Source organism: Talpa occidentalis, unplaced genomic scaffold (assembly GCF_014898055.3).
Source record: "Talpa occidentalis isolate TD23 unplaced genomic scaffold, MPIMG_talOcc4v2.1 talOcc4.10, whole genome shotgun sequence".
In the NCBI taxonomy this organism is placed as follows: Eukaryota; Metazoa; Chordata; class Mammalia; order Eulipotyphla; family Talpidae; genus Talpa; species Talpa occidentalis.
The window spans coordinates 26,395,413-26,422,416 of NW_023600993.1; the positions used below are offsets into that span (position 1 = coordinate 26,395,413).

The 27,004-nt window shown below is 42.0% G+C and overlaps 1 protein-coding gene across 2 annotated transcripts in view; it reads left to right on the plus strand.

Moving 5' to 3' along the window:
• Positions 1-4,912: 4,912 nt before the first annotated feature.
• Positions 4,913-27,004, plus strand: part of STAC (SH3 and cysteine rich domain) — a 106,915-nt gene continuing 84,823 nt past the window's right edge. The window contains exon 1 of one of the 2 annotated variants that reach the window (XM_037526158.1): positions 4,913-5,171. In XM_037526158.1, the coding sequence (XP_037382055.1) occupies positions 5,061-5,171 (111 nt within the window). In that variant the 5' untranslated portion in view covers positions 4,913-5,060. The remainder of the gene's footprint in view (positions 5,172-27,004) is intronic. The other variant, XM_037526168.2, reaches the window with a different exon arrangement.

Sequence of the window (27,004 nt, forward strand, 5' to 3'; positions counted from 1 at the left end):
CAAGTTAAGAATACTTAAGCCAGCAACAGACATATGAAAAAATGTTCAACATCACTTGTAATCAGGGAAATGCAAATCAAAACTACCATGAGATACCATCTCACACCAGTGAGAATGGCACATATTAAAAAAACTAGCAACAACAAATGTTGGCGAGGGTGTGGAGAAAAAGGAACTCTTCTGCACTGTTGGTGGGAGTGCAAACTGGTCCAACCACTATGGAGAGCTGTGTGGAGATTTCTGGACCTACTAAACATAGACCTTCCATATGATCCAGCAATTCCACTCCTAGGTATTTACCCAAAGGACACAGAAACATCAATTCCAAAGAGCACCTGCACCCCTATGTTTATAGCAGCACTGTTTACAATAGCTAAGCTTTGGAAACAACCCAAATGCCCAAAAGTAGATGACTGGATCAAGAAGATGTGGTACATATATACCATGGAATATTACTCAGCATTCAAAAAAGATAAACACATGCAATTTGCAGCAACATGGATGGCGCTGGAAGGGATCATGCTCAGCGAAATAAGCCAAAAAGAAAAAGAAAAATACCGGATGGTCTCACTCATAACAGGAATCTAGAAAACTTAAATAAGGGACCAGGAAAATGAATAACTATAAGAAAGTGAAAATCAAAATCAACAAAAAACTATGAACCAGAGACACTTTTTGGGGGGTGGGGGGCGGGAGGGGAAGGATTGGGGTCAGAATGGGGTGTTTGCAATTGTATGGGGGAATATAAAAATAAAATTTAAGATTAAAAAAATAAATAAATAAATAAAAATAAAAAATAAAAAACATCAAAAAAAAAAAAAAAAAGAATACTTAAGCCAGATCTCAGGCTCCCTGACAATATGAATCTTGAAAGTATTGACTTTGATGCTAAAAAGAGACCAATCATGAGTTTGCTGTGAGGGCTGCAGCCTGACCTTTGCAGTTGCTCAAAGTAGAGGCTGATGTTGTTAGCTGCAAGACTTTGTGTCAAGCATTTGGTGTTTTGGACTTGAATGCAGGTCCCCCAGGCAAGGTAATGAGCGGGTGACAACAGTTGCTGGAATTCCCACTGCGCCTTTACAGATCCACTGGCAACAGCTGTGCCCCCTACTTTGTCTTGAATCTTGGGCTGTCTCCTTCAAAGTGTAGATCTGATCATCATTCACTTTCAAGGGGAAAAAAATGGAGTGTGCAAATCTTCATTCTTTGAGGACTCTCCCAGTGTCTTCTCTCATGCCTCTGACTCTCAATGTACATTTATTCTTTGAGGGCTGCGGCCTCCTCACCAGGTACAGGCTCTGCCATTGTCTAGAGAGCAGCAGAGCGGAGTGGCCAAAATTTGGTCCAGGAGGGTATAGCTGAGTTTGAGTTCTGGCTCCCATATTCTCTGTGAAACTTAGGATAATTTTCTTTACCTTGTTCATATAGCAATTTATAGCAATTAAATGAAATAGCACATAGGAAATATCCATGACTTAGCCAAAGTAGAAGCCCAATACACGTTAGTTCTTATTATCATCAACAATCCAATTGCTAGACTCTAGGCCCTTCTGTATCTTATTACCCAGATGACAGACATAACAGACATTGAGACCCAGCCCTCTATTGAGACCCTCTCACATTTCTCCTTGTCAGTTCTCTATCCCCTGGACATACTGATTCCTTTTCCTCCTCCTTTCCTTTCCCTTATTGTACTACCCTTCATAATATGGCTGCTTTATTTAAGCAGTATCTTTTTACCAAATGGCTGTAGAAGTCCAAGTCAACAAATTAAAAGCCCAGTCTCTTTATTGAAACTTGTAACAGAGCAATGGGAGGATAGCGAAAGCAGCTCAGCAGTGGTACTGCAAAAGGCCATTGCATAAGATTAGGAGGAGGGCTTGCCCTCTTGACAAATTAATGAATGAGTAAATGAGCCAGCACTTCAAGTGTGTGGAGATAAATTTCTGCATACCTCACCTATCCTCTGACTTGATATTTAACCAGCAGCCAGGGTGCAATAGACCATGAAGGGAATCTGCCAAAATCACAGAACCCTTCTACTGACTCGAGACAGGATAATTATTGGCAACCTAATTTCTGCGGGCTTCACCAGTCTACAGCAGGTCTCAACAACCATCATAGTTAAGATGGCACTGCAGCTCCTAACTCAGGATCTCTGGTCTGTGAGGCTTCGAATCTGTGAATCAAGTACTGGGAGTCCAAAGAGTTTATCTCACAAGGGACATGAAAAAGTACACTTCAGCTCAGAGATATCAACACTTAATCAGATGTCCTCTAAGAATCACCATATATCATCCATTGACCTCCAGTATACTTTCCTCTGGGCATCACTATCAATATATCAATTTTCCTTCAGTACTAGGTCAGGGCTGGCTTGCATGATACTATGGGAGGACTCTTACCACTCCAGAACTTGAATCAGGCAAATCCCTAAGCAGCAGTGCCTAAAATCCAAGTCCTACACAAATACAGTGCGATCAATTTTTGCCAGCTGCTCTTACCCCACAAGTTCAGGCAAAGGGCACTCTGTCTAGCTCCATCCAGTTCCCAGAGATGAACTGTGCATCTAATTTCCTTTTTGCAGACCCCTTACCTTCCCTCAAACCAATGATCTCCACATTCAGAGAGTCATGTCTCTCATATTTAAGATCCTCTCTTAAACCAATAAGTACAAAGTCCTCAATATCAAAAGATTGGTTGATTTTAAATCTCACTATTTTCTAGAAGCATCCAGGGTCTTTCTATCCAGTAGATGGAGAGCACTTGGAGTAACTAATGCCAAGTTCATCTGAAAGATCAGGGAGCAATAATGTAACCTTCTTTTACAGTCTTGTTAACAAACAGTGTGCCAGGGGCTGAGAAAACAAGACGAACACAATATGGTACCAGCCTTAATGGAGCTCATTGTCCATGGTCACTTAAAGAAGGATGCAGCAATAAGAGACACTGGCTTGGGACTCTAAATCACACTAGAGCAACCAAGGAAGAAAATTTCAAGAAGGAAATATCGAGAGAAATAAATGTTAAGAGTGCGTTTTGAAGAATAAAAGAAATTATCTAGCCAAAAAAAATAAGATGTAAAAACAAGTATGGGAAAGAAATAAGTGAACAAATACTTGATTCATTTGGGAAACTACAGATAACTCCACAACTTCCTAGGAAAGGTAGTCGTTATGTATCATACCCAGGATTTCTGTTACTAGGACAGGGCTGGAGCAGGAGGAAGGCTGCTCAAAAGTTCCTTCAGGAAGACAACAATTAAAATTGTTATTGGCTAATGATTATCATTGATAAGTGCTAAGCATTCACTAAAATGGAGGGTAACATTTTAAAATTGTTCTCTAATTCTTAAAAAAATAAAATAAAATCCAAAGATGAAAAATTCTGTTGTAAACCTGTACTTTTCCTTTTTTTCTCCATGCAAAATGTGTGTGTGTGTGCATGATGTTTAATTAATCTTGGTCTCTCTCATCAAGCTCTAAATTCCAGGAGAACAGACTTATCTATGTTTTCTCTCTGCTGCATCATCAGTAATGTCTGGCACAGACTAGACAGCTGATAAAGACTATTCCGGCTCCTGTGCTGACTCTATTAGAACTTAGTCTCCATCAAGCAATTAGTATTTTTTGTGTGTCCATCTGGGTTGGCCATTCTGGCCTGGGTAAATGAGCAGTAAAGAGTCACAGGGTATTGGGAGCACGCTGAGAGCCTAGGAAGAGGCTGTCATTTAAAACTGCAACTTTCAACTGATGTCCAGAATGAACAGAGTGATAAGTTCTTTCCAAAGGACTTGAGCTAGGGCGAACCTGCAGGAACAGAGACATAATTCACAGGATTTGGTACAAAACGAAAATGCAGGACCCCTGGTTCAGAGCCCTGGGTGACTGAATAAGTAGCATACCCATGAAGTTGACCTTGCAAATATTTACAGTTAAACATCAGGTAACAATTTTCTACTAGAAAACTAAAGAGAGAGTCATGTATTCTTGAAAAAAAAAAAAAGGCATTTAAATATCCCAATGTATTTCCTTTCTCTTCCCATGAGGCTGCATCTTCAAAACATACTGGATACTTGGCCCATTTTATCCAACATCCCTCCTCTCTTATGTTTCCAAATGACCCACTAAAGCCACCGGAACTCCTTGCTGCAGAGCAACGCCCACTTGTTCTTCAACTCGAAAGATCTGGCCTAGATTTGAGGCTCCCAAAACCTGAATTTGGAAGCCAGAATGGGTTTCCATCCCAGCTCCACCATTTGTAGCTCATGACGCAAAGCATATTATTTAGCCTCCCCAAAGCTTCAGTTTCCCCATCTATAAAATGGATGCAATTAAATAAGTGTAAAGTGCTTAGCGCACAAAAGCACCACAAAATGAGGGCAGATAGACAGTCCACTCACTATCTCTTTGGTCCAAAGCCGAACGCCCTCAAATCCAAGGACCCCAGCTCTGGACGCTGCTTTCCATCATGAACCCTATAAATAACTTAGCCAAGTCGCCTTTCCACGTTTCTGCGGAATGGGGGAGTTAGAGCAGGTGGTCCCCCCAAGGCTGACTCCTACCTGGGTTGCCCACTCATTCGAGTTGGGGTCTGAAGGTTCACTATCCCTCCTAGGGCATCCCACCCCAAGCCCGAGCGGTGCGCGCCCGGCCTCCAGCCCAGGGCTTTGCGGGCGCGGCCCCCGGCCTCTGCCCACGCTACTCCCGGCGCGGGCCGCGCAGCCCCGCCCCGGAGCCGCCTCCCCGCCTCCCCCCTGCTCAGGCGGGCGAGCCCGCTGCCGGGTGGTTGTCACGACTGTGCGGTGGCCGGCGAGGTGGCCGCGGGCTCGGCGGGCGCGGCGGGGCGGGGCGCGCTCTCCCGCTGCCCGCGGGAGTGGCGGGGCGGTGGGCAGGGCCGGGCGGGGGCGAGGCCGGGGGAGGGCGCCCGGGCGCCTGGGTGCAGATGGGAATCCCCGGGACCCGGAGCTGAGCGACCAGCGCGCGGCGGGGAGGGCGCGCCCGAGGAAGGCGAGCCTCGCTGTTCCTCCGGGAGCCCAACACCGTTCCCGCGCCGCCAGGATGATCCCTCCGAGCGGCGCCCGCGAGGACGGCGTGGACGGGCTGCCCAAGGAGGCGGCGAGCGCCGAGCAGCCGCCCTCTCCTGCATCCACCGGCAGCCAGGAATCCAAGGTACCGCGCGCACTTGCCCCGAGAGAACACAAACTCACTGTCCTTCTCTTCCTTTCTCCGTCCACCTTTGTCTCCTCTGACCTGGCGCTGGCGCGAGAGCCCGAGACGTGTCTCTGGTTCCACCAGGCTCAAGGACTCGCTCTCCCTTGAGACGTGAGTGCTCGTGATGCCAGACCACGGCCCCGGGGCCCCAGCCTCCTGTCCACACAGACCCGAAGCTTCGCTGGGCTTCTAGCCTGCGAGCACACGCTGTCCACACTGACTCCGGGTTCAGAGATCGCTTTCTGGGGTGATGGTGGTTTGGTGGTTCTGTGCTTTGAACCTGCTTGTGCCCAGAGGCGCAGGAAGCGCTTGCTGAAGGCGAGGGCGAGGCAGCCGGGGCTAATCCTCCAGAAAAGCAAGGGCACTCACTTGCGGGCCACAGAGGGTTGTGTCTATCCAGGGGTCTCAGAGAGCCTTTGCTTAATAGGGTTCATGCCTAACTTCGGGGGCCGCTCATTTCCAAAAAGAAAAAAAAACTAAGCAAAAGGAAAAGGCACGTTCGCGGGGAAAGTTGATGTTCCTTTTGTGGAAGTTAATACTCAAAGAACTTACACTTGCTTTGATGAGAGTTCCACTCGCTCACATACGCCAAACCAACCCCGCAGCACTTCTGTCACTATTACACTTCCTCTGAAACTCTCGTGGGTGCCAGGCACATGTTTGGAAATCTTGGAAGAGGATCAAGTCAAACGCGGCAGCTAGCAGTGTGGTGCCAAATGGCATCTCAGCCAGGAGTGGAAACCATAAGATGGAGTTTGTAGTTGTATGGATTTGTTAAAATGCGGACTCCTGGCTCTTTCTATAGATCTCCTTGTGCGTTCCCCAGGCATCTTTGGAATGCGGGGCAGTCCTTGTGTGGGACTGGAAGAAGGGGGGATACCAGTTTGGAAGTCGAGGGAATGGGCCAGCAGAAGTTCAGTCCTGTCTCCCTTCTTTCATATCCCTAGAAGCCACTGAGAAATCAGCAGGATCAAAATCACAGCTAAAATGACTCTCAGTTTACGTGAATTTAGGCACTATGCATTTCGCAGCCTTTGAAGGTCAACCTCAACGATGGCCATCTAAGGCAGGAAGATTTGCATTATTTTTTTATTTCATTTTTCTGATAATTATCTGACCTGGGGCACATGTATCAACTTTCCCAAAACTCAGTAGGGAGGGCGGGCAAAAGCACCACCTTCCAGATGTACCGTGAGGAGCTGTGCAAGATGACCTAATCTACCCAGCGTAGTGTAGGGACACCATCAATGTCCATTCTTTTCCTTCCGTGCTTGGGGAAGGCTCCATCTCACCACAAATGGTCTGTTTCCAAGCAATCTCACAACCCATAGGTATCTGACCAGAAGTTTCTGGATGTCTTTTCATTGTCCATCATTAACCATCAGTCAACTGAGTGATACACATGATGGCCACTTCCAGGTCAGGGGTGACCTGGAATACTGTAAATGAATGTAGCTAAATTCCAGAGTGAATCAGGTATTGAACTTTTTGAATTGAGCAAGTTGCTCCGCACTGGGTGTGTTCTGACAGAGTGTAGCATTTGAGTAGAAAGCAGTGTGGTTTGAAAACACTATGGGTTTGCTGTTCATAGAGATACTAATGTCAGTTCCCTGACAAAGCAGAATCTTCAAACGTAGTATCCATAATGTTGCATGGAATCATCTGGCTTATAAAGGTTTCGGTTTTGTATATATCCGTTTTCTTAAATTGGTCTACACAACTGAAGTGGGTCTGTACACTCATAAATTTGTTGTCATGGCTTGGATATTCTTGATCAGTAGAAATTTCCATGGGAAGGGGCCATGAATCCCAGAAAACTGAATGCAAAACAGTGTGCATTGACAAGGCATTTGTAGTTCTCACAGGGGCGGGCCCCATAGAAAGGCTAACTGCTGGTACGGAGGGGTGTGTGGCAAGGGGGCAGGATGGCTTGAAGCAGAACAGAGGGAGGCTGTAGCCAGTCTGCACCCAAAACACCTCATTTGAAAGTTCTTCTTCAAACTCATGAGACCTAATGAGGAAAATGTGAATAAGACCGTAGTAGTCACCCCGCCTTATACTCCTCTGAAGTTGTTGGTTTGACAAAATACCACATGGGATAGACATGCATCAGACCCCTTTGGCATGACACCCTCAAAAAAGATTTTCAAAATTGCTTTTTAACACACACCTTTTCCTTCTAATTATAAAAGTAGCAAATATTCTTTTTTTCCCAAGAACTGAGGTACAGGCCAGAGGTGCAGGAGTGAGAGGATTCACCAGAAACAGAGTGGGGAGCAGAACAGGCGGATCTACTGAAACACACTACTGAGGGGAGCAGTGGGCGAGACAGGAGAGGTCTGCTGTGCCATGTGGGTTGCTCCCTGGCTGAGGATCAAACTCATGCTTCACAGTGCTGTGCTTAACACCTTGTACCACCAGGGAGGCCCATAGCAAATATTCTTAGTAAAAATTGAAAAGTCCAGTATTGATTTAAAAAAAAAAAAAGAAATTGAAAAGTCCAAAGAAAAATAAGGAAAAAAAAATCACACATTGGTCATAATCCAGACACAACTGCTGATAATATTTTGATCTAGCTCATATGTCTTTTTCAATCTATTTATATATTTACTTAGTTGAGCAAACAATGATGAATATCCACTAAATGCTTATGATATGTGAGACATAATGTTACTTTTAACAATAACCCTATAAGGGAGACTGCACTCTGTTTTCCATTTCATGGATCAGGAAGCAGAAACTCAGCAAGGCAAGGCAACTCACCCAAGGTCAAGTAACAAGGTGAGTGACAGCCAGGACAGAGAGCCTGGGGTGTGGCTCAGGAAAGCAAGCTCTCAACACCCACATGGAACCATCATGCTTGTGTACTGTTTTCCATCCTCCCATTTTGCTTAACATCCTAGCCAAGTATTTTACATGCCACTAAAAGTCATTTGCAGTAGTATTTTGGTCTTCTCATATGAAGAATTCTTTTAAAATACATTTTCACGTGAAATGATTAAAGTTCCAATGTACAGCCAGAACTGGCATTCACAGTTGTGGTTCTATGTGTAATCATCCTGGGAAAGGATCCAAAGCTTATGCTAGATCAATAAAATATCTAGATATCTAAAATATCTAAATTTAAATTTAGTTAAATGCCCTGTTTATTGAGACCCAGCGAGAGGCGATGACTTGCCTTGAGCTCGCACCGACAGCTCTTGGCAACAGCCCGTCAAAGAACCTTGCCTTGGACCTTGGATACCCCGGTACAATTTCCTCATTGAAAATTCCTGTAAACATAAGTGCTAATGTAGTTATGTGTGGTTTTCTTTTTCATGAAATTAGTTGACTTAAAAGCGCTTAAAAGCCACTAATGAACCTCTCCCGTCTATCTTTCCACTAACTATTCCAGAAAGACCACAATCTAATTTATTTTCCAAATGCTTGACAGAGACCATCAAATATTTAAAAATTTCCTGTTTCAGCACTCCTTATTTCAATGAATGTCTTTTCTCCACTCACTTGTTGACAATATAGAAATCTTACTAGAGTATAAAAGGAAATCTGGGTACAAATACCCTTTACTATCATTTATATGACCTAACGTCACATTTTGAAGATGTGGAGGGTTTACAGATACTAAGGTCAAATAGACAAGAGTTCAAACTTCTTCTCATCAATTGCTACCTGTCTAGATGCAAGTTGCCAAACTCTCTGAACCTCAGCTTCTTAATATATAGGATGGGGGTACTAATACTTAGCATTATGTTGTGAGATTCATCTTCACCATTGCATGCACAAATAGTTTTCATTCATTTTTGCAAGGTCTGAGAATATACAAAACACCTAAGATGTTGTAAATATTTATTGGCATAAAATACTGCTTTTCCTTCTGCTTCAAATTCAATGACTTTGGTCACTTAGCCAATCCCAAATGCTGTTATTGGAACAGCTTAAATAATCAGCACTGACACTATAGTGAGATTTTACCCTAACTAGTTTGTCCCTAAGAAGATCAGCCATAGATTCACCAGTGAGTGACTTCAGTTTTGAAAGGTTGATAGAGGTACTCAGTGCCCCCAGGGAAGCCATGGACTGAGGGCCCCCTCATTCCTGGCTGGTGCCTTCTGAAACTGAATCACCCTCTGACCTAAGGAGAAGATTTCTTTAAGAAGATTTCTTCTGTGAGGGCATGCACTGCAGCTCCTAGAAAGAGTCTGTGTCCATCAATCAGTAACTGTTTATTGAGGTCCTACTATGTGCCCAGTGTTTCCCATACGTATATATGAAGCTATTACGGATAAGGAATTTAACTTCTCAAGGAATACAGTAAAAAGGAATGGAAACACCTTTCATTCAAATCACCTGGACAATTCAGGTAAGCTACTGAATTGTAATCTCCAAGTGAGGGTCCCCTGCATCGGTATTATTTTTAAGCTTCTTTTGTGATTTTATTGTGCAGCCAAGCTTGATAAACACTGGTCTACACTAGAAGGATTGTAGAATGTCAAAGAAAGCAAGCCTCTTGCTCCCTCAACCAAAGTACTTGAAGGAATAATTTGTATTTACTCCCTCTTCTTCCCTTCGCATTTATATTTCAATTCACAGAAATGGCTCCTACAAAGGTAACCTGCTGTTGCCAAAGAATCTTAAGCATTACTCAGATGCAGCTGGATTTACAAGATTGACTATGTTGTTATGAAGTTATTTTCACTATCCTAAAAGAAATAATTATTCAGTGTAGAAAATGGAAAACTCTAATCCACCTGGTGTGCTTTACTGGGTAGAATTTAATTTTTTTTTCTGTAGTTGTATCTGTCTATCTTTCCCTTAATTGCATCTGGAGTTTATATCTCATTTAATGTTACATTTACAAATGCATTTTCCGTATATTCTTCCCCCAAACTGGAAAACACAGAAAAATATACAGGAGAAAAAGAGCCATTCACCTCATTACCACCTAGAGATAAGAAATGTTGAAGTATTTGCTTCACTTCTATTATGTACATTTTCTTTTACATACACACACACACACACACATGAAAATCAGAATAGTATGTACACTACTGTGCTTTTTCTCCTACCTGTGTTATACAGAAAGTGTTCCCAAGCTCCTAATCAATAACTTGAATACTAAAGATGATATAATAGTCTGTTTCATCTATCATATAATACATCTAACTCTGACTCTTTTCTGATGACATGTTGAGGTTCTTTCTAGCTTTCACACTTTTAAAAACATTAAAATGTACATCCTGATTGATTTACAAACATTTGCATATATTTCTGTTTAATTTCATGGGAAGTAGAATTTCTAGCTCTGGACAGAAACACTTCTAAGGTCATTTGTAAGTTCTCATTAACACAGTGCCCTAAAGAAAGGTTATATTGTAGGGTTTTTTCCTTAGTAAACTAGTGGAAAATTGCAGAAATGAGAGCTTAATAAATATTCAAAAAATAAACTCTTGATATGTGTATGGCCACCATGTTATAGAATGTGCCCATTACCCCCAGAATACCCTCCCTAGAGTAAGTAACATCCTGAATTCCAGCAACATAAATTAATTAGCTTTACTTTTAACCTCCTTATAAATGGAATCATATTGTATGTCCTCTTTTGTATCTGACTTCTATCATTTAGCATTATGTTGTGAGATTAATCTATGCCATTGCATGTAGAAATAGTTTTCATTTTCATTTTATATGGCATTCCACTGTGTGGATAGACCACCCTTTATCTACTTCACTGATGTTGGACATTTTGTGTGGTTTCTTGCTTTGGGCTTCTGCAAGTAGTACTGCATGAACATTATTGTACATATTCTTTATGGTGCATGCAAAGTACTTATGTTGGCTATATACCTAGTAGCAACACTGTCAGCTTACAGAGTACACGTGTTCCGCTTTAGTCAACTGTCAACCTTCCAAAGTATTAATAGTTCTGCCAATTCAAATCCCATCAGCAGTGTATACAAGTTCCTTCTGCTGCTCATCCCCCAACACTCAGTGCTGACTGCCTTTCTTATTTCAGTTGTCATTTGAATACCTTTTTTTGTGAAGCAGATGGTTGAGTTTTTGTCTATTTTTCTATTACCTATATATCTTTTTAATTTGTAGGAATTCTTTACCTATTTTAGAACAAGTACTTTGAGAGCTAAATGTATTAGATTAGATGTGTTTGCTACTCTCTGGCTTACTTTTTCTCTTAACAGAAGTGACTTTATTTATTTTTTACTTATGCTTGTTAGAGCTTATTGTGTTTTGCTTATGAAAGCCTTGCCTACCTCAAAGGCATGAAGTTATGCCCCTATATTACTTCCTAGAAATGTAACTGATTTACCTTTCACATACAGGCCTATAATCCATTTGGAGTTGCTAGTTGGTATGGTGTGAGGCAGGGTCAAGATTCATGATTGCACTGCACTGCTTCCTGTGCCATAAATCAAGTGGCTTTATTTCCAGTTTATTTGGAGGTTTCTGTTCTGCCCCACTGGTCTATTTGTCCTCGTAAAAGTACATCACTCTTAGTGGAATGGCATGGTTTAAAAGGGCTTATGTATGCCAGAATAAGTCTTCTGTGTTCCTTACTTTTCAAAACTGTTTATGTTATTTTTGGCTCTTGGTATTTCCATATGCATTTTCAAATCAACTCATCAGTTTCCACCAAAGCAAGTGCTAGGATTTTTATTATTACATTAAATCTATAAATCTATTTACACTATTTACACTATTTACACTATAATCTATTTACACTATAAACAGATTTGCACTATTAGGTTTTCCAGAAATTTATCCCACTCCAGGGTATTTGCTTCTCCCAAGTCACCCAGAGCGTCATATCTGGAACCAAATTTCGTGTTACTGTTTTCAGTTTGGGGGTTCCCCAAATCTATGTGAAAGTGAATCTGTGATTATGAATTCTGAGGGAAATATTGATTCTTTGATTGTCCCCCTCATGTCCATGCTAAAATTCCTTTATCTTCAATCTGAATTGGTGAGAATTTTTTTTCTAGTTTATTCTTTTCTTTAGATTACCCCTCCATGTAGTCATCAAAACCCAGTCCTCCTGTTTTGTTTATTTTTAATTTGTCTTTAAATATACATATTTAAAATTTATCATTTTGCCTATTTGTGGCATTAAATATATTCACTTTGTTGTGGAGTCATATCCCAAACTTTTTCATGTTCCCAAACTGACACTCCACAACCACTGGACAGTAATTCCCCACCCACTCATCTCCTTCCAGTCCCCAGCCCGCCATGATCCTTTTCTGTACTTAAGAGGATCCTATAATATTTGTGCCTTTGTGACTGGCTTATTTCACTCAACATAAATCTTCAAGGTCCATCCACTTTGTGGTATGTGCTAGAATTTCCTTCTTTATAATTTTCCTTCTTTATAAAGGCTGAATAATATTCCTTTGTATGCAGATACCACATTCTGTTTGCTCATTCATCTACTGATGTACACTTGACTTGCTTCCACCTTTTGGCAATCATGCATAATTCTGCTGTGAACTTGGGCATACAAATATTTTTAAGCACTTGTTTTCATTTCTTTTGGTTATATAAGCAGAAGTGGGCTTGCTGGGTTGTATGGTAATTCTATGTTTAAGTTTTTGAGGAATCACTACATTACTTTTCACATCATTATGGAATATAATCAGACTGTACCATGATCCCACATTCTCACCAACACTTGTTATTTTCTTATCTTTTTTACCCCAATAGTAAGATATGGCATGTCATTGTGGTTTTGATTTGCATTTGCCTAATAATTAGTGATGGTGAACATCATTTCATGTACTTACTCAGCATTTGTACATCTTTATAGAAATGTCTGTTTAAGATTTTGCCTATTTTTAAAACATGTTATTTGTTTTTTGTTGTTGAGTTGTAATTGAAAGACCAAATGTGTTCTTATTGTTTTAATCACATTTGTTCAATGTGGAGGCTATATTCATTTTTTTATTATTTGTCTTTCTCTTTTGTGAGTTATCTATTCATGCTTTTGTTCATTTTAATAGAGATTCATCCATTTGCTATTTATTTTTTAAAAGTCTCCAAAATTTATAAAACCACGAACTAACATTTTCCCAGATTGAAATTTGTTTTTCAATTTTAGTACATTTTCAATGTGGAAGATATCTTTTTGTGTGTGTGTGTGCTGTTAAGTATCTCAAACTTAACAGTTTCTTCTTTTGATATATATTTAGAAAGGTCTTCCCTAACCTGGGAGTACATAAATATTAACCTACATGTTTCTCTGGAGAGTTCATATATATTTTTCACTTTAACCATTTTAATCCATTTGGAACTGATGATGTTATGTGCTATGGAAAAATATGGTTTTTTCCAAATGGTTAATGAATATTTCTAAAACCAGTTGTTGAATAATTCATTCTTTTCTCACTGATTTGAAATGTTACATTTATTATGCAATAAATGATAATATGTTCTAGGTTCTCCTTTAGAGTCATCTGTTATATTCTAACGATTTTGCATTTTTTACTGTACTGTAATTGAGCATTACTAGTATAATGTTTTAATTATTGTAGCTTTAAATACATTGATAATTAGTAATATGATTCCTGTGAATTTTACTTTTCCATCAAGTTATAAAAATATTTTGAAAGTAATTGCATGAAAATTTTAAAATCTTTTTGGTAAAATCCTTACAGATAAGGAGATTTCTCATCGAGGAACATAATATTTGTCTTTAATTACTGATACATCTTTTCTGCCACTCATTGATGCTTGGGAATATTTCAAACACTTCTTGTCCAATTCTCTGTCAGCTATTCCCTGTGTATTTTATGATCTAGGTTTTTATTATGAACCATCACTTTTATATTTTCTAACCAGTAATAGCTAGCCTATGGGAAAATTTTTTCATATTAATGTTTTAATCCAAGATCTTTTAGAGTCCATGTCTCATTCATTAATAAAGACATACAGTGTTGTTTACTGCTTCAGAGCATGGAGTCTGAAGTCAGACACAACTGTGTTTAAATACCCTGTGCCACTTTCTGATGCCACTTAACAAGCTTCCTTGTCTTTCACTTTCCTGAGTGTCACTGTTCTTTCTATAAAGCGAGCATCAGGGTATCCTTCCACAACATTGCCATTATGGCTAATTAGTGTATGCTAAGTTTCTTAGACTGTAAGTCTACTATCAAAATGTTGCCTCCCCAACTATAATTCATTTTATTTTGGGGGATTGTATGATGGAGTAGGGTAAGTAAGGACAGGAGTTACTGCATGAAAACTCCTAAATATGGTAAATGCTAGTGGAGGCATTGCATGAGTACCTGACTTCCTTTAAATGCCACCAGCATTTTGCTAGGTGATCCTGTACATCAGTGCTAGGAGATGACCTCAGCTCTTTTGTTTCTTCAGCCACTCTGGAAGTCACCACAAATTCACCTTCATCCTGAGAAACATAGGATAGTGCTTTGCAAATTCAACTTCAACATATCCATTTCTAACTAAATTTTCCTTGAGACTTCCTTCTATAAAAATTCCAGACTTCCTACTCATGGTCACAAAGAGAGACTATCTTTCTTGTGTTAAAGATGGGTAATGTTCTTAGCTTACTGAGAATTTCCATTAGTAATGGATATAGAATTGTTTCCAATGAGTTTTTGGCATGTATCAAGGTAATCATGTGATTTCTTTCTGGATTTTTTTTTTGGTCCTTTGGCCTCTTTATGAGCTGTATTATATTAATAGATAGCCTAATATTAAACTCTTCCATTCTTGGAAAAGGTCCTACTTGGCCAAGAAAATTTTCTTTTAATAAACTGCTGGGTTTTGATTGCCAATACTTTATTTTTACATGTATATCCATAGGGGAGATTGTTTTATAACTGTTACTTAATGTACTTAGTCAGATTTTAGTTTTGAAAAATAATTTGGGAAGATGTGTATTGTTGCTTTGTTTATTCCCTCTTGTGTGACAGCTTATAGAATTGTCCTTTGGATGTTTGGGAAAAAAAACAGTATCTGAACCTTACATCTATTTTAAAATAAACCTGAAAACAATTTTTCCACTTTTTAACTCTATTTTTTCTAAAATAGCTTGTGTCAGCTTGGTTAATTTGTTTTGCTAGAAAATTATCCATTTCATTTAAATCTACGTGACATCTTGGAAAGTTATTTATTGTAGAACAGTCCTAGAACCTGCCTTCAATCTGTCATTTTTCACTTTCTCTGGCAAGATGTTTATGAGCTTCTACCCTGTGAACACCCCTTTTTGTAGCTCACTATGTGAATATAACGTTCATCCTTAGATCTGGATTTGGAATTGGGAGACATAAGCACGGTATTCTCATTTCCACATTACCAAGAGGAAGCAGTCACTGCTTTCTCCTTAAATCCCTCACAATCCTTTAATTCCTCACCTGTGCTACAATAGTTCTTCTCCTGTCCTCGTGGCTCCTTCCTCTCCCCTTCATCCGGTTGTCAGTCTTCCCCAGTCTATTCTCAGCCCTCACCCCTTCGCACATTTCATAATTTCTCTGGGTCCTTATTGCACATCTTTAGCTGCTCTTTCTGTTTCAACCACCAGCTGATAACTCCCAAATCTAAGTCCACTCAGACCTCTCTCTTCTGCTCTCCAGCCCAATATACTCAGTTGCTTTTGAACAACCCGTGTCAATGCCTCCAGGCATTAGAACTTCAACATGCTTTCAACAGAACTCATCATTCTCACATCAGTTGCCAGCCCATTCTGTGTGCTCCTCTTCCTTCATTCTCATCCAAAGATAAAGCATCACCCATGAAGTCAACCAAGCCAGAAATCCAGGAGTTAGCCTCAATGACTGCTGGGAGAACTGAGCCAAAGGGTTTTACGCAGCAGGTGGGCAGGAGACAAGATGTTTGCTGGCTTCCAGAGGCTGCTTCATTTTTCTGAAAATGAAACCTGTACCTGTTGCCTATTCCTAATAGCCACATAGCAGAAGACTTAGTCAGCATCTTCCCCTCAGGGCTGGGAGCAGTGGTGACTATAACATAAAGGACTGAGATCACACCCAAGAGAAAGAGTAATGATAAAGAATCCAGAACACCCCAGGCTCTCAAGAATACCACTGTTCCTCTGCCCTTCAAACTGACATGAGGGGGAGTCATGAAAAGAGGCACTAGATTTCCATGTAGCCCTGACCAGTCCCTCACATTCACTCCCTCCACCTCCAACACTGTATGTTTTATCAGAACAACATAACTTTGAGACCTTAGAAAAGGACCTCATCATACCCCTTCTCCCAAGGATGCCAGTCACTGGAAGCAACACAAGTCTGGAGAACCCCCTTCTCTCACAATTTCATCTTCATCAGGCCTGCACTTCCATGAACCCAACCCCATCTGCCTCCTTTCCAAGAGGCCAGTAGCCTGCATTCTGTGCTCTGGAATCTTCAGCAACATCATTTCACCCCCTACTTCTCTGGTGTGTCCTCCACTTCCTACTGTGACACCCAGGCCTCCCCCCTTCAGTTTCCAAGTAGTGGCTTATTTCTCCTTCATCAGGCCTGGCTGTTGGGAAGGCACCTCACCGTTGCTTCCAGAGTCTCGTTTCTCATCTCCTAAAATGTGTGACTTTAAAATCCATGAGCTCAGACTCCTCTGCCCACATCTGCCTTCAACAGGCACCTACTAAGCAGGCACCTTCTAAGGCACCTACTAAGCACAGTAACAGACCTTGCATTGGAATAATCTCCATCAGGCAGGGAGTCTTTCTGATGAATAATTGTTGTTATTTCTATCAGAGAAGAATCTATCTGTTTCCTCCTCATCTAATTGATCTTATTCTAAAAACTTAATGAGGCCTGCAGATTGATACTGTAGCTATATAATTTAGCAGCTATTAAGCCAAACTTTCATCATGTGGTATACATGACTTGGATATACATACAGAAAGTCACTTATAGAGTGGATCTCTGTCCATTGAATATTTTCCGCCTGAGTTTCATTAAGAAATGTGAGGTAAAGTAGAAAAGTAACAATAAAAATTACATGGTTAGATACATTAAATCCTTGACTATAAATTTATGATTGAAAAATGGGGGTAATTTTCTGATAACCCACTATGACAAAATTAGTTACTACTTTTTTTCGATTAACATTTTCTGAGCACTCCATATGGCGGAGGTGGGGAGTCAGGGAGGCAGAGAATGACCTATTTCCATATCAGTGGAGTGTAGGGAAATCTTATCAGACAAGGAAGCCCAGGAAAGAGATTCAGCCTTCCTGATAGCAGGGAAAGTGTTCTTTTATGTTCCAAGAATTTCCCTGTTGAGAAATATGTTTGTAAATCTTTCTATACTCTCATTCACATTTCCCTACTTTCAGAAGCAGAATGTGCTACCTAGAATCTCATTCACATAATAGTGTTGCAAATGCTTTGTAAATTTCAAAGCAGTTACAGTATATTGTTTTTATAATTCCCTTTTCTGAATTACTCAAGATGGCCATCCTCAATAGCAGTAATTGAACTTTTGTGTGCAGGAGTGTTGTTCCCTTGCGCTCATGAGTCCACATGGTTGTGTTCTTCATGTTCTTGTGTCTGATTCTAAGATTTTTCCATCTCCTCCCACATAAAGAACATCCTTTTCTCCAGGCTACTTTAAGAATCCTAACTTGCGTCTTCCAATTTGCTTTTGTATTAAAAAATAAATGATCAAACTAGTTGGGAATTCATGTTCCTTAAAACAAAACAGACACTGAACCCGCAGGACTATCAAAGAAGTTAATAGGAGATTTTTGCTTTTAATTGTCTTTGTTTTCTGCTTTGGCTTTGTACTTAGTGATAGGCCTGGTAGGCTTTTTGCTTGTGTTGCTTAATTCTTGGCTACATTTTCTTTTCATGGAAAAACTTGTTTATTATCCTTTTTATTATTTATATATATTTTACATCATTGTTCAATTTTTTTAAAGATTTATTTATTTACATAACAACTGGGGTACAGGCCAGATGTGCAGGAGGGTGAAAGGATTCACCAGAGACAGAGCGGGGAACAGAACAGGCAGACTGACTGAAATACACTGCTGAGGGGAGCAGCGGGCGACACAGGAGAGGTCTGCTGCACCATGTGGGCATCTTGCTGGCCAGCCGGGATCGAACCCGCACTGCAGAGGCTGCGGACAGCTTCACAGCACTGCACTCAACCACCTGCACCACCAGGGAGGCCCCATCATTGTTCATTTTTAAACAATGTTTGCTCCTCGCTCCCCCTCAGGTTGAGTCTCCATAGAATTCCTTTCACCAATTCACCCATGCACCATCACCTCAGTCCCCTGTGCTCTTGGCTACATTGTCTATAAGTCAATTGCTGAGTTCCTTATAAGTTTGATATTTCTTAATTCTATTCAAAAGGCAAATTGATTAAGCTGAAGTTGCTGGTATCCATTTGTTTAATTAATATGTTTTAACCAGATGCTTAATGTGTTGATCATTTTGCCGGTGTTCATCCCAATAGACCTAACCTTCCAATTAACATTTGAAAAGATGGATTCTTAAGCCTAAGGTTTGATTATTGTCAAATGCTATGGATTGGATTTTTTTCCTAACTGATAGATTGAACTGTATTTCTTCTACTCAATTTATAGCCTTTAAGTTAAAATGATTAAAATAAATGTTCCATGAATAAATTGCATGAGGCAAAAAAGAGCAAAAGAAAAAAAAAAGCTTACAAATTAAAACCTACAGCTTATGGTTCTTCCCATGAATATAAGAAAGAGCACAACATAAAATTAAGAGACTTCATGCCAGACCACAACTCAACCCACTCAACCTCTCAGACTTAAAGATTCTTAATTGCTGTGTATGGTCTTTCTCCAAGAATGAATAACTTCAATCTGGTTCTCAAAGCCCAAGTGCTCTAGAATTCCTTGGATTTCATGAATTTATGTGAGAAAGCAATGTTTATTGTTTTCTATGTTATTTGTTTGTTCTTGTGTTGGAATGATTTTGGCACAGTTCTTTATATAGACTGCCTTATTCGGTCACTGTAGTGGACAGTAGGCAGTAACAGAAAAAGTCACTGATGCTCAGATTTGTAATACAGCACTGAGTTAAAGATGGGAGATATTTTGAACTTGTATATCAGGACACAAGAGCAAAATGCCAAGCCTTCCAGTGTCATAGCAGGAATCTTCCTGGTTCGTCATTGGACCTTCACTTTTCAGGCTGTCTGCAGTCTGCATGGACAGCTGTTCGGAGAGCCAATCGTAGTGCTGGGAGCCCTGGCAGCTGGTTCTCTGGCTCTGAACAGCAGCTGTGAGACTTACAGATGCCATGAGAAGAGCGAAAGGTTGACCTCATGGCCAATGGTCAAACTAAATGTCACCTGCTGACTTGTGAGCTTTGTAATAAGACTATTCTAGTATCATCTATGAAGTATTTGAAAGGAAAGAGGAAGGGAGAGAAGATGAGAAGCAGGAGGAAGGATAGACTAGAAGAAGAAAGGAAAGAAGAAATAAGGAGGGAGGGAAAGAAGAAAGAAGAGCTAAAAAAAAAAAAACCACAGTCGCACTCCTCAAGTCATACAGGACTAATTTTAAGGAAACCTACTTTCAACATATAAGTAGTTGCAGAAGTTAATGGGCTTATCATTTTTTATTATTCCATTATCCTTCATTTTAAGTTCTAGAAGTAGAACCTCAGGTTCAAAGGGATAAAATTTATTGAGGGTTTATTACCAGAAAAAAAGCGAGCAGGACAGGGCAGGAGAAGGAGCTGAACAAGATGGCACCCCAGGGAAAGTCTTGGCATAGAGCCCACATTGTCCCTGCTAAGGCAACATGGCAGCACTGCTTCACTCTGTACCAGTCAGACTGGCCTCAGAGGTGGGGGGCTGGGAGTTGCGTGATCTCCCAGGAAAGACAGTACCCATTAGCTGAAGCTGGGTGATGCTTACGAGGGCCCCAATAGAAATGATGGGCGTGGGGCACCAGCTGTACCCATTGTCTGCCACAAGAGTTATTCCCATTTTCATGCTCTACTCTTAGAATTTTTTTTTTTTTTGGTGGGACCCTCGCCGGTGGCCAGGGAATGAACCGATGCTGCAGAGGCTATGGGCAGCCTCGCAGCCCAGCACTCAACCGCTGCACCATCAGGGGAGGCCCTACTCTTAGAATTTTTGCTAAAATTTTTGGCCAAGAAAAGAGTGCTACATTTGAAAAAGAAGAAAAAAGTTTGAAAGACACCTGATGAAAGCGTGAGAGACATCAGTCATGGGAACCTAGTGCTTGGCCCCGACGCAACTCAGTGTCCTAAAGCAGAAGGAGAATGAACTGGGGATCTTTGTTGGGGGGAGCACTTATGGCACCTTCTATATCCTAGGGCCCCCAAAAAATACTTTACAGAGATGGACAGCACAGGCAGAAATAAGTGGAGGACAGGAGACTCAGCTGTTCTGCTTCTCCAAGACTCCCTCGGTGACCTTGTCCTCTAGGGTGACCAGCCCTCAGCCCTAGAATCTTTGGACCCTGAGAAACCTGAAGCTCTGGGGTAACTAACTCAGGACCCTCACAAATAATTTAGCTAAACTGATTCACATACATTCATAGGTTTTTTTAAGTTCCCCCAACTGTCTTTACTTTTTTTTAAGATTTATTCATTTATGCATACAAGAGCTGGGGTACAGGCCAGAGGTGTGGGGGGTGAGAGGATTCCCCAGAGACAGAGTGGGGAACAGAACAGGCTGATTGACTGAAGTACACTGTGGAGGAGCGTGGTGGGACAGTCAGTAAAGGTCTGCTGCGCCATGTGGGTTGCTTCCTGGCCAGCCGGGGATTGAACTCGTGCTGTAGAGGCTGTGAATTGCTTCATAGTGCGGTGCTTAAATCCCTTGCACCACCCGGGAGGCCCCCCAACTGTCTTTACAGTCATGGACAAGCCAAAGCTCAGACTTGCAGTCAGCCTGGTTTGTGCCAACAGGTTCGATGGACTTTGAGCAGCCTTGGGCAGCTCTGTGTCTCATACAGTGCCTCACATTTCATGCTGAAATGCTTTGGAAGGAATGCCTGATTGGGGGAATTGGATAAGGGAAAGGAAATGAGCCATGTGTTTAAAGGTGGGGTGAGGATAATGTTCAAGTTCAAGGGGGTAAAGCAGCAAAGTAATAGTCACTGCCCGTGGGAAATAGTCATATTCCAGATTCGGCACTAAACAGGTTCATGGTGTCTTCCCCTGCAAGATAGTTTCTCACTTTGACAAGTAATTAGTTGATAAGTGCCAAATTTAGGTCATCTGACTCTAGACTTTGGGCTATTATATGCTATGGATGGATGGATGGATGGATGGATGGATGGATGGATGGATGGATAGATAGATAGATAGATAGATAGATAGATAGATAGATAGATAGATAGATAGATAGATGAAGGCAGGTAGGTAGGTAAGTATGTTATAAATAAATGGCAATAGTTGCCCTTCTACTGCTGGGTCATTATTTGTCCATGTGTTATGTAATTATATGAGAGAGCTATGGATCATCTTGAATCCTAGTGCACAGAAAATATGATGTGGAAGGGACATCTGAGATCATCACTGACAAGCCCACAACTCTATAGTTCAGGAAATTCAGGCGCAGAGACATTCAGTTCTTCTCCCAATTACACAACCAGTGCTACAACGCAGAGCCTCAGGACAGATCTGTGGCATTTGTGTTGGGTTGCAGTGTCTTCTGATGGCCTTCAAAGAACGTCATAAAGGAGTTGGTTGCACACTTGGGTGCATATCAAAATTCTCTGGGGGCCTGATAACACACAGATTGCTAGGCCCACCCCTAGTAATTTCTGACCAGGAAGGTCCAGGGTGAGGCCTGAGATTTGCAGTTCTACCAAGTTTCAGATGACAATGACTCTTATGGTACAGAGCCCACACTTTGAGAAGCATTGCCAGGGATGTAACTGTCTGTATTTCATGCTTGTGATAGCCAGTCTCTTCCTGTACTGCATTGGCTTTGCTTACCTGAGTGTGTTCTCTTAACTCTAGATGGCCTGCAGATATGTTTTTTTTAAAGATTTATTTATTTATTTATACAAGCACTGGGTATAGTCAGAAGTGCGGGAGGATGAGAGAATTCACCAGAGCCAGAGAGGAGAGCTGAGCAGGCAGACCGACGAAGTACACTGCTGAGGGGAGCAGCGGACAGCAGGAGAGGTCTATGCGCCATGTGGGACCTTCGCCCGGCGGCCGGGGATCGAACCTGCGCTGCAGAGGCTGCGGGCAGCTTCGCAACCCAGCGCTCAACCGCTGTGCCACCAGGGAGGCCCTGCCTGCAGATATTTAAGGGCTCTGACCAGGGCTGCGGTCACCCCACAAATGAGCAGAACTAACTCCTCTGGTCAGGAGGAAAGCATCAGCCTCTCTCCCTCCTCACACCACCTGCCTCCTTCTCCAGCTGAGAACTTAGAAATGGTAAAGGAGGTCTGTTTCATCTGGCTGAGATTACCTTGCTATTTTCTAGCAAGCAATCTTTTATATTCATTCTGAAACAACCAGGAAATCAAGCCTCTAAAAAAGCACTGTGCTTACATTCTGGAGTTCTACTGGCTGGTGAAACCTTGTTTTGTCCCCACTGAAAATAAAGGAACAGATGGCCAACCAGAGGCTCATGAAGGAGGCAAGGAGAATCTCTAAGCTATATGATTCCTTGGCAAGGATTTCACATTTGAGGACAGACTTCAGTCCATGCATGCACAGCATGAGCCTACCTTTTCCAGCATATTCCTAGAGGTTTTCTTATACTCAGAAAATGCTCATTCCTTTCAAAGTGATTCACAAAATCCCAATAATTGCACTACTTCCAAAACCTTGCTGAGAGCTGCCTTTAGGATCTGAGTAGAAAATAGCAAGCGTGGGGACCTCAACCCGGTGGCACAAGGGGTTAATACGCAGCACTATGAAGCTGTGTACAGCCACTGCAGCCTGAGTTCAATTCCCAGTAAGGGAGCTACCCACATGGCGCAGCAGACCTCTCCTCTCTCGCCTGCTGCTCCCTTCAGCAGTATATTTCAGACAGCCTGCCTGTTCTGTTCCCCATTCTGTCACTGGTGAATCCTCTCACCCCCTCCACCTCTGGCCTGTATCCCAGTTCTTTTATGCATAAATAAATATTTTTTTAAAAAAAGAAAGGAAAGAAAACAGCAGATGTGCCATAGGGGACTTGTAGTTAGAGCTGTTCGGGGGAGCCCAGGGAAGCCTGCCTTGGCTGCTGCAGGAACGCACGTGGCCATGCGGCTGGGAGAGCTGCTGCTCAGGGCAGCAGACCCTTGTGTGTCTGCAGGCACCTGGGAACCTGCTTCTTCTCTGCCTGCTGGGCAGACAGAATACAGATTCTTCCATGAATTGTGTCACAGCGAGCAAAGCCAGCTACATCACTTGTGGTGTCTAGTGCAAAATGAAAACAGGAGTGCCTTGTTCAAACATTACTAAAAATTACAAGATAACAACATCAGAGGATTGACCCAAACTTACATTCCTTCTAAGCGCCAATCCCATGCTCCACACTCGGACCCCACAGGGCCACCCCAACTGTCAAGTCTTGGCAGAGCAAGGGAAGGGACAAGAGGGGCCAGACTTGGGGAGAACAGACATGGGGAGAACACACAGATTACACAGTGACACCAGCTGGGAATAGATGTTTTTTCTCATATGTATTATAATATAACCCTGTTGAACAAAATGGTGTTATTCGAGGACCTATTATATTACATTTCCCTCCAGCAAGGCATGGTAAACTCAATGCAGTGCAGATAGTAAAAGTCAGCACCATTTACTGAGGTTGTTGACTGCCTACTGTTAGATTTCCAGGTTTTCATTCTTACAGTCCCTTCACGGTAGGCGAACATGCCCCAGACACCAGGAGAGGGAACTGAGGCTGCCGAACTGCTCTGCAAGGTCAGTCCTACTTGAGAGATCATTAAAGCCTCATTCAGAAACCAGGCCAGGTATATGTATTTAACTATTAAAAGATAACACTATGGGGAAATAAAAGACACATACTGTCAGCAGGCTGTGATTCCTGAGGAGATGGGAAGATTGGAAGCAGAGTGCATTGAAGTGATGGGGAAACCAGAGGAGAGAAAATTGTTGGCCAGACCAGGTTCTGAAGTTGGTGATCACACATGAGAGAACAGGTTCCCAGTGAAGCTGAGGGACTCAAGCTAAGGGTCAGAAAATGCAAAGAGCCAGTTTGGGGGAGGAGGAGGTTAGGAGGAGGCTAGAGGTCAAGGCAGGTCCCCAGATGAGAAATTAAGAGAAATTAAGTTTCTCCTCAAGCCAAAAGGAAATGCCTCAGGATTTCTGTCTAAACAACCTAAAGCGTTCACCTGGGAAGTTACTTGGGTTCACAAACCAGACAGAGGAGCAGAGCCTAAGGTCATTTCAGACTTTGAAAATTGTGATGTCAGTAAGATAATAAAAGTCAGTTGTATTCAGGAATAAGATGCAGTAAAGCAATCACATCTTAAGTCGGACCCTCAGGTTGGCATCTGTAGGGATCTCCATCCCGCCTGCTTGGCCATCACCCATATTTCCTAAAGCAGACTGCCCGCCAGCCCTCCCAGCCTGACGGATCCCGGGAGAGATCTACTCAGCACTTGAATTGCAGAGGAAACTCACTCACCTACCTATCTGATCAAGCTAGTGCTTCACCCCTAAATCTGAATAGACATGACAGTCGGCACGCCAAGTCCACCCTACTGCCTGCTTTTGTAAATCAACTTTTTTTTTTTTTTTTTTTTATAGAGGCATGTTTTTTATTTATTTATTTGTTTGTTTGTTTGTTTTTTGTTTATACATGCACTGGGTACAGTCAGAAGCGCGGGAGGGTGAGAGAATTCACCAAAGCCAGAGCGGGGAGCAGAGCAGGCAGAAGGACCGAAGTACACTGCTGAGGGGAGCAGCGGGCGGCAGGAGAGGTCTGCGCGCCATGTGGGACCCTCCTCCTGTGGCCGGGGAGCAGCCGGGGATTGAACCGGCGTCGCAGAGGCTGCGGGCAGGTTCGCAACCCAGCGCTCAACCGCTGCGCCACCAGGGAGGCCCTGTAAATCAACTTTTACCAAAATAGTCCTGCTTATTTATTTATATATTATTTGTGGCCATCTTCCTATCATAACACAGAACTGAGTAGTTATGACAGATCATATAACCTTGAAAACTTAAAATACTTACTGAGACTTTACAGAGAAACATTTACCAACCCCTACTCTGACACATTTTTGTAGCATCCCATGACTGGTGCCTGGAAATGGAATTTTGGATGAATGACAATGAATTCACAGACAGATGAATGCGCCAAATGGACTTGGGTTTGACTCTTGGCTCTGCCATTCAAAAGCTGTGATCTTAGACACATCATTTAACCTCTCTAAGCCTCAATTTTCTCATCAATAAAATAGGATTAACATTACTTCCTCTGCAGGCTTGTGCCAAACATTAAATGAAAAGCATATGTCAATGGTTGGCCAGACCCAGGTATAGATGGTATGTTCACTTGAATGGGAGCCACTGGTGTAGACACAGAGTTCCATGATGTTTTAAGGCTGGAAAAAACTGGACTCCTACTTTCCTGTTTAGGTAGACTGCATGTTAGTGTGCATGTTTTATTTTAAAAGAGCAAAAGCAAGAGCAAAAGCAGGTGTATTTAGCACCTGCCAGAAATACAAAGCCTTTCCGGTTGCATAAATGTGGCAGCCATTCCTGATGGTTCTCAGAGGCATCATGCTTTATGTATCTGGCCCAGAATCTAATTAATTGGAACATGCCAGATCCCAATTAATTGGAACAAACTAGATCCCATAAATGAAAAGTGCTATCCTTTAGGGGTGACAATTAATATGTCATAGCTGTTCAGAATTCCCTTTCGTGAGCAGGTATAACCATTTTGTGGGGCAGCCCCCAGAGACCATCTCTATGACAAGATTTTCAAAGGAGAGAGTCCCTGCACATTGGATAGGGCTTTTAGTGCCTTTTTGTGGGTAACCTCGCTCATTCCATTGCATTTATCAATAGTTAAGGTAACACTAACTGCTATGACCTGCCAAAGTTCAATGGTTTAATACAAAGTATCAGTTACTTCTCATCCAACAATCCAAATTAGATGTATTAGTTTCTATTACTGCATCACAAAATACCACAAAATTAGCAGCTTAAAACAACACATACTTATTATCTCAGTTTCTGTGGACCAGGCGTCCAGGTACAGGCCACTGGGCTCCTCTGCTTAACATCTTACTAAGATGAAACTGAAGTGGGCCCTCTTCCCAGATCACTGGTTGTTGGGCGAATTCAGTCCCTTGCAGCTGTATGGCTGAGGTCCAGTTTTCTTGCTAGCTGTGAGCCAAGAATGCTCTCAGTAGCTAGCAGCTACCTCAGGGCCTTGTCACTTGACCCCTCCTCTCACAACATGCCACATATGCCTTCAAGGCTAACAGGGCAGTCTCATCTACTATAGCACAGTAATCACTGGAGTAAGAGTCCCATCCCCTTTGTCATACAATGAATCCTAACAAGACAGTGATTATCTCATTCTATCACAGGTCCTGCCCACACCATAGGTGATGGGATTAAGTTCTCCTGCTCCTCGAAGCTCCTCTTGCCTTCTTCCATAACTCTTCTCTTCCTCCTGACGTTTTAAGGCTGGAGGTTGCCCACCCTAAAGCCTTTTGTTCCTTTCTAAAACAATGCTAATATTGCTTTGGTACCCACCCTTTTCTGTAATACTATGTCTTTAGGAAACACTATTCTCAGGCCATACACCAAAGAGGCAAATCCTGATTGGTCCAGGCCAATAATGGTAGTC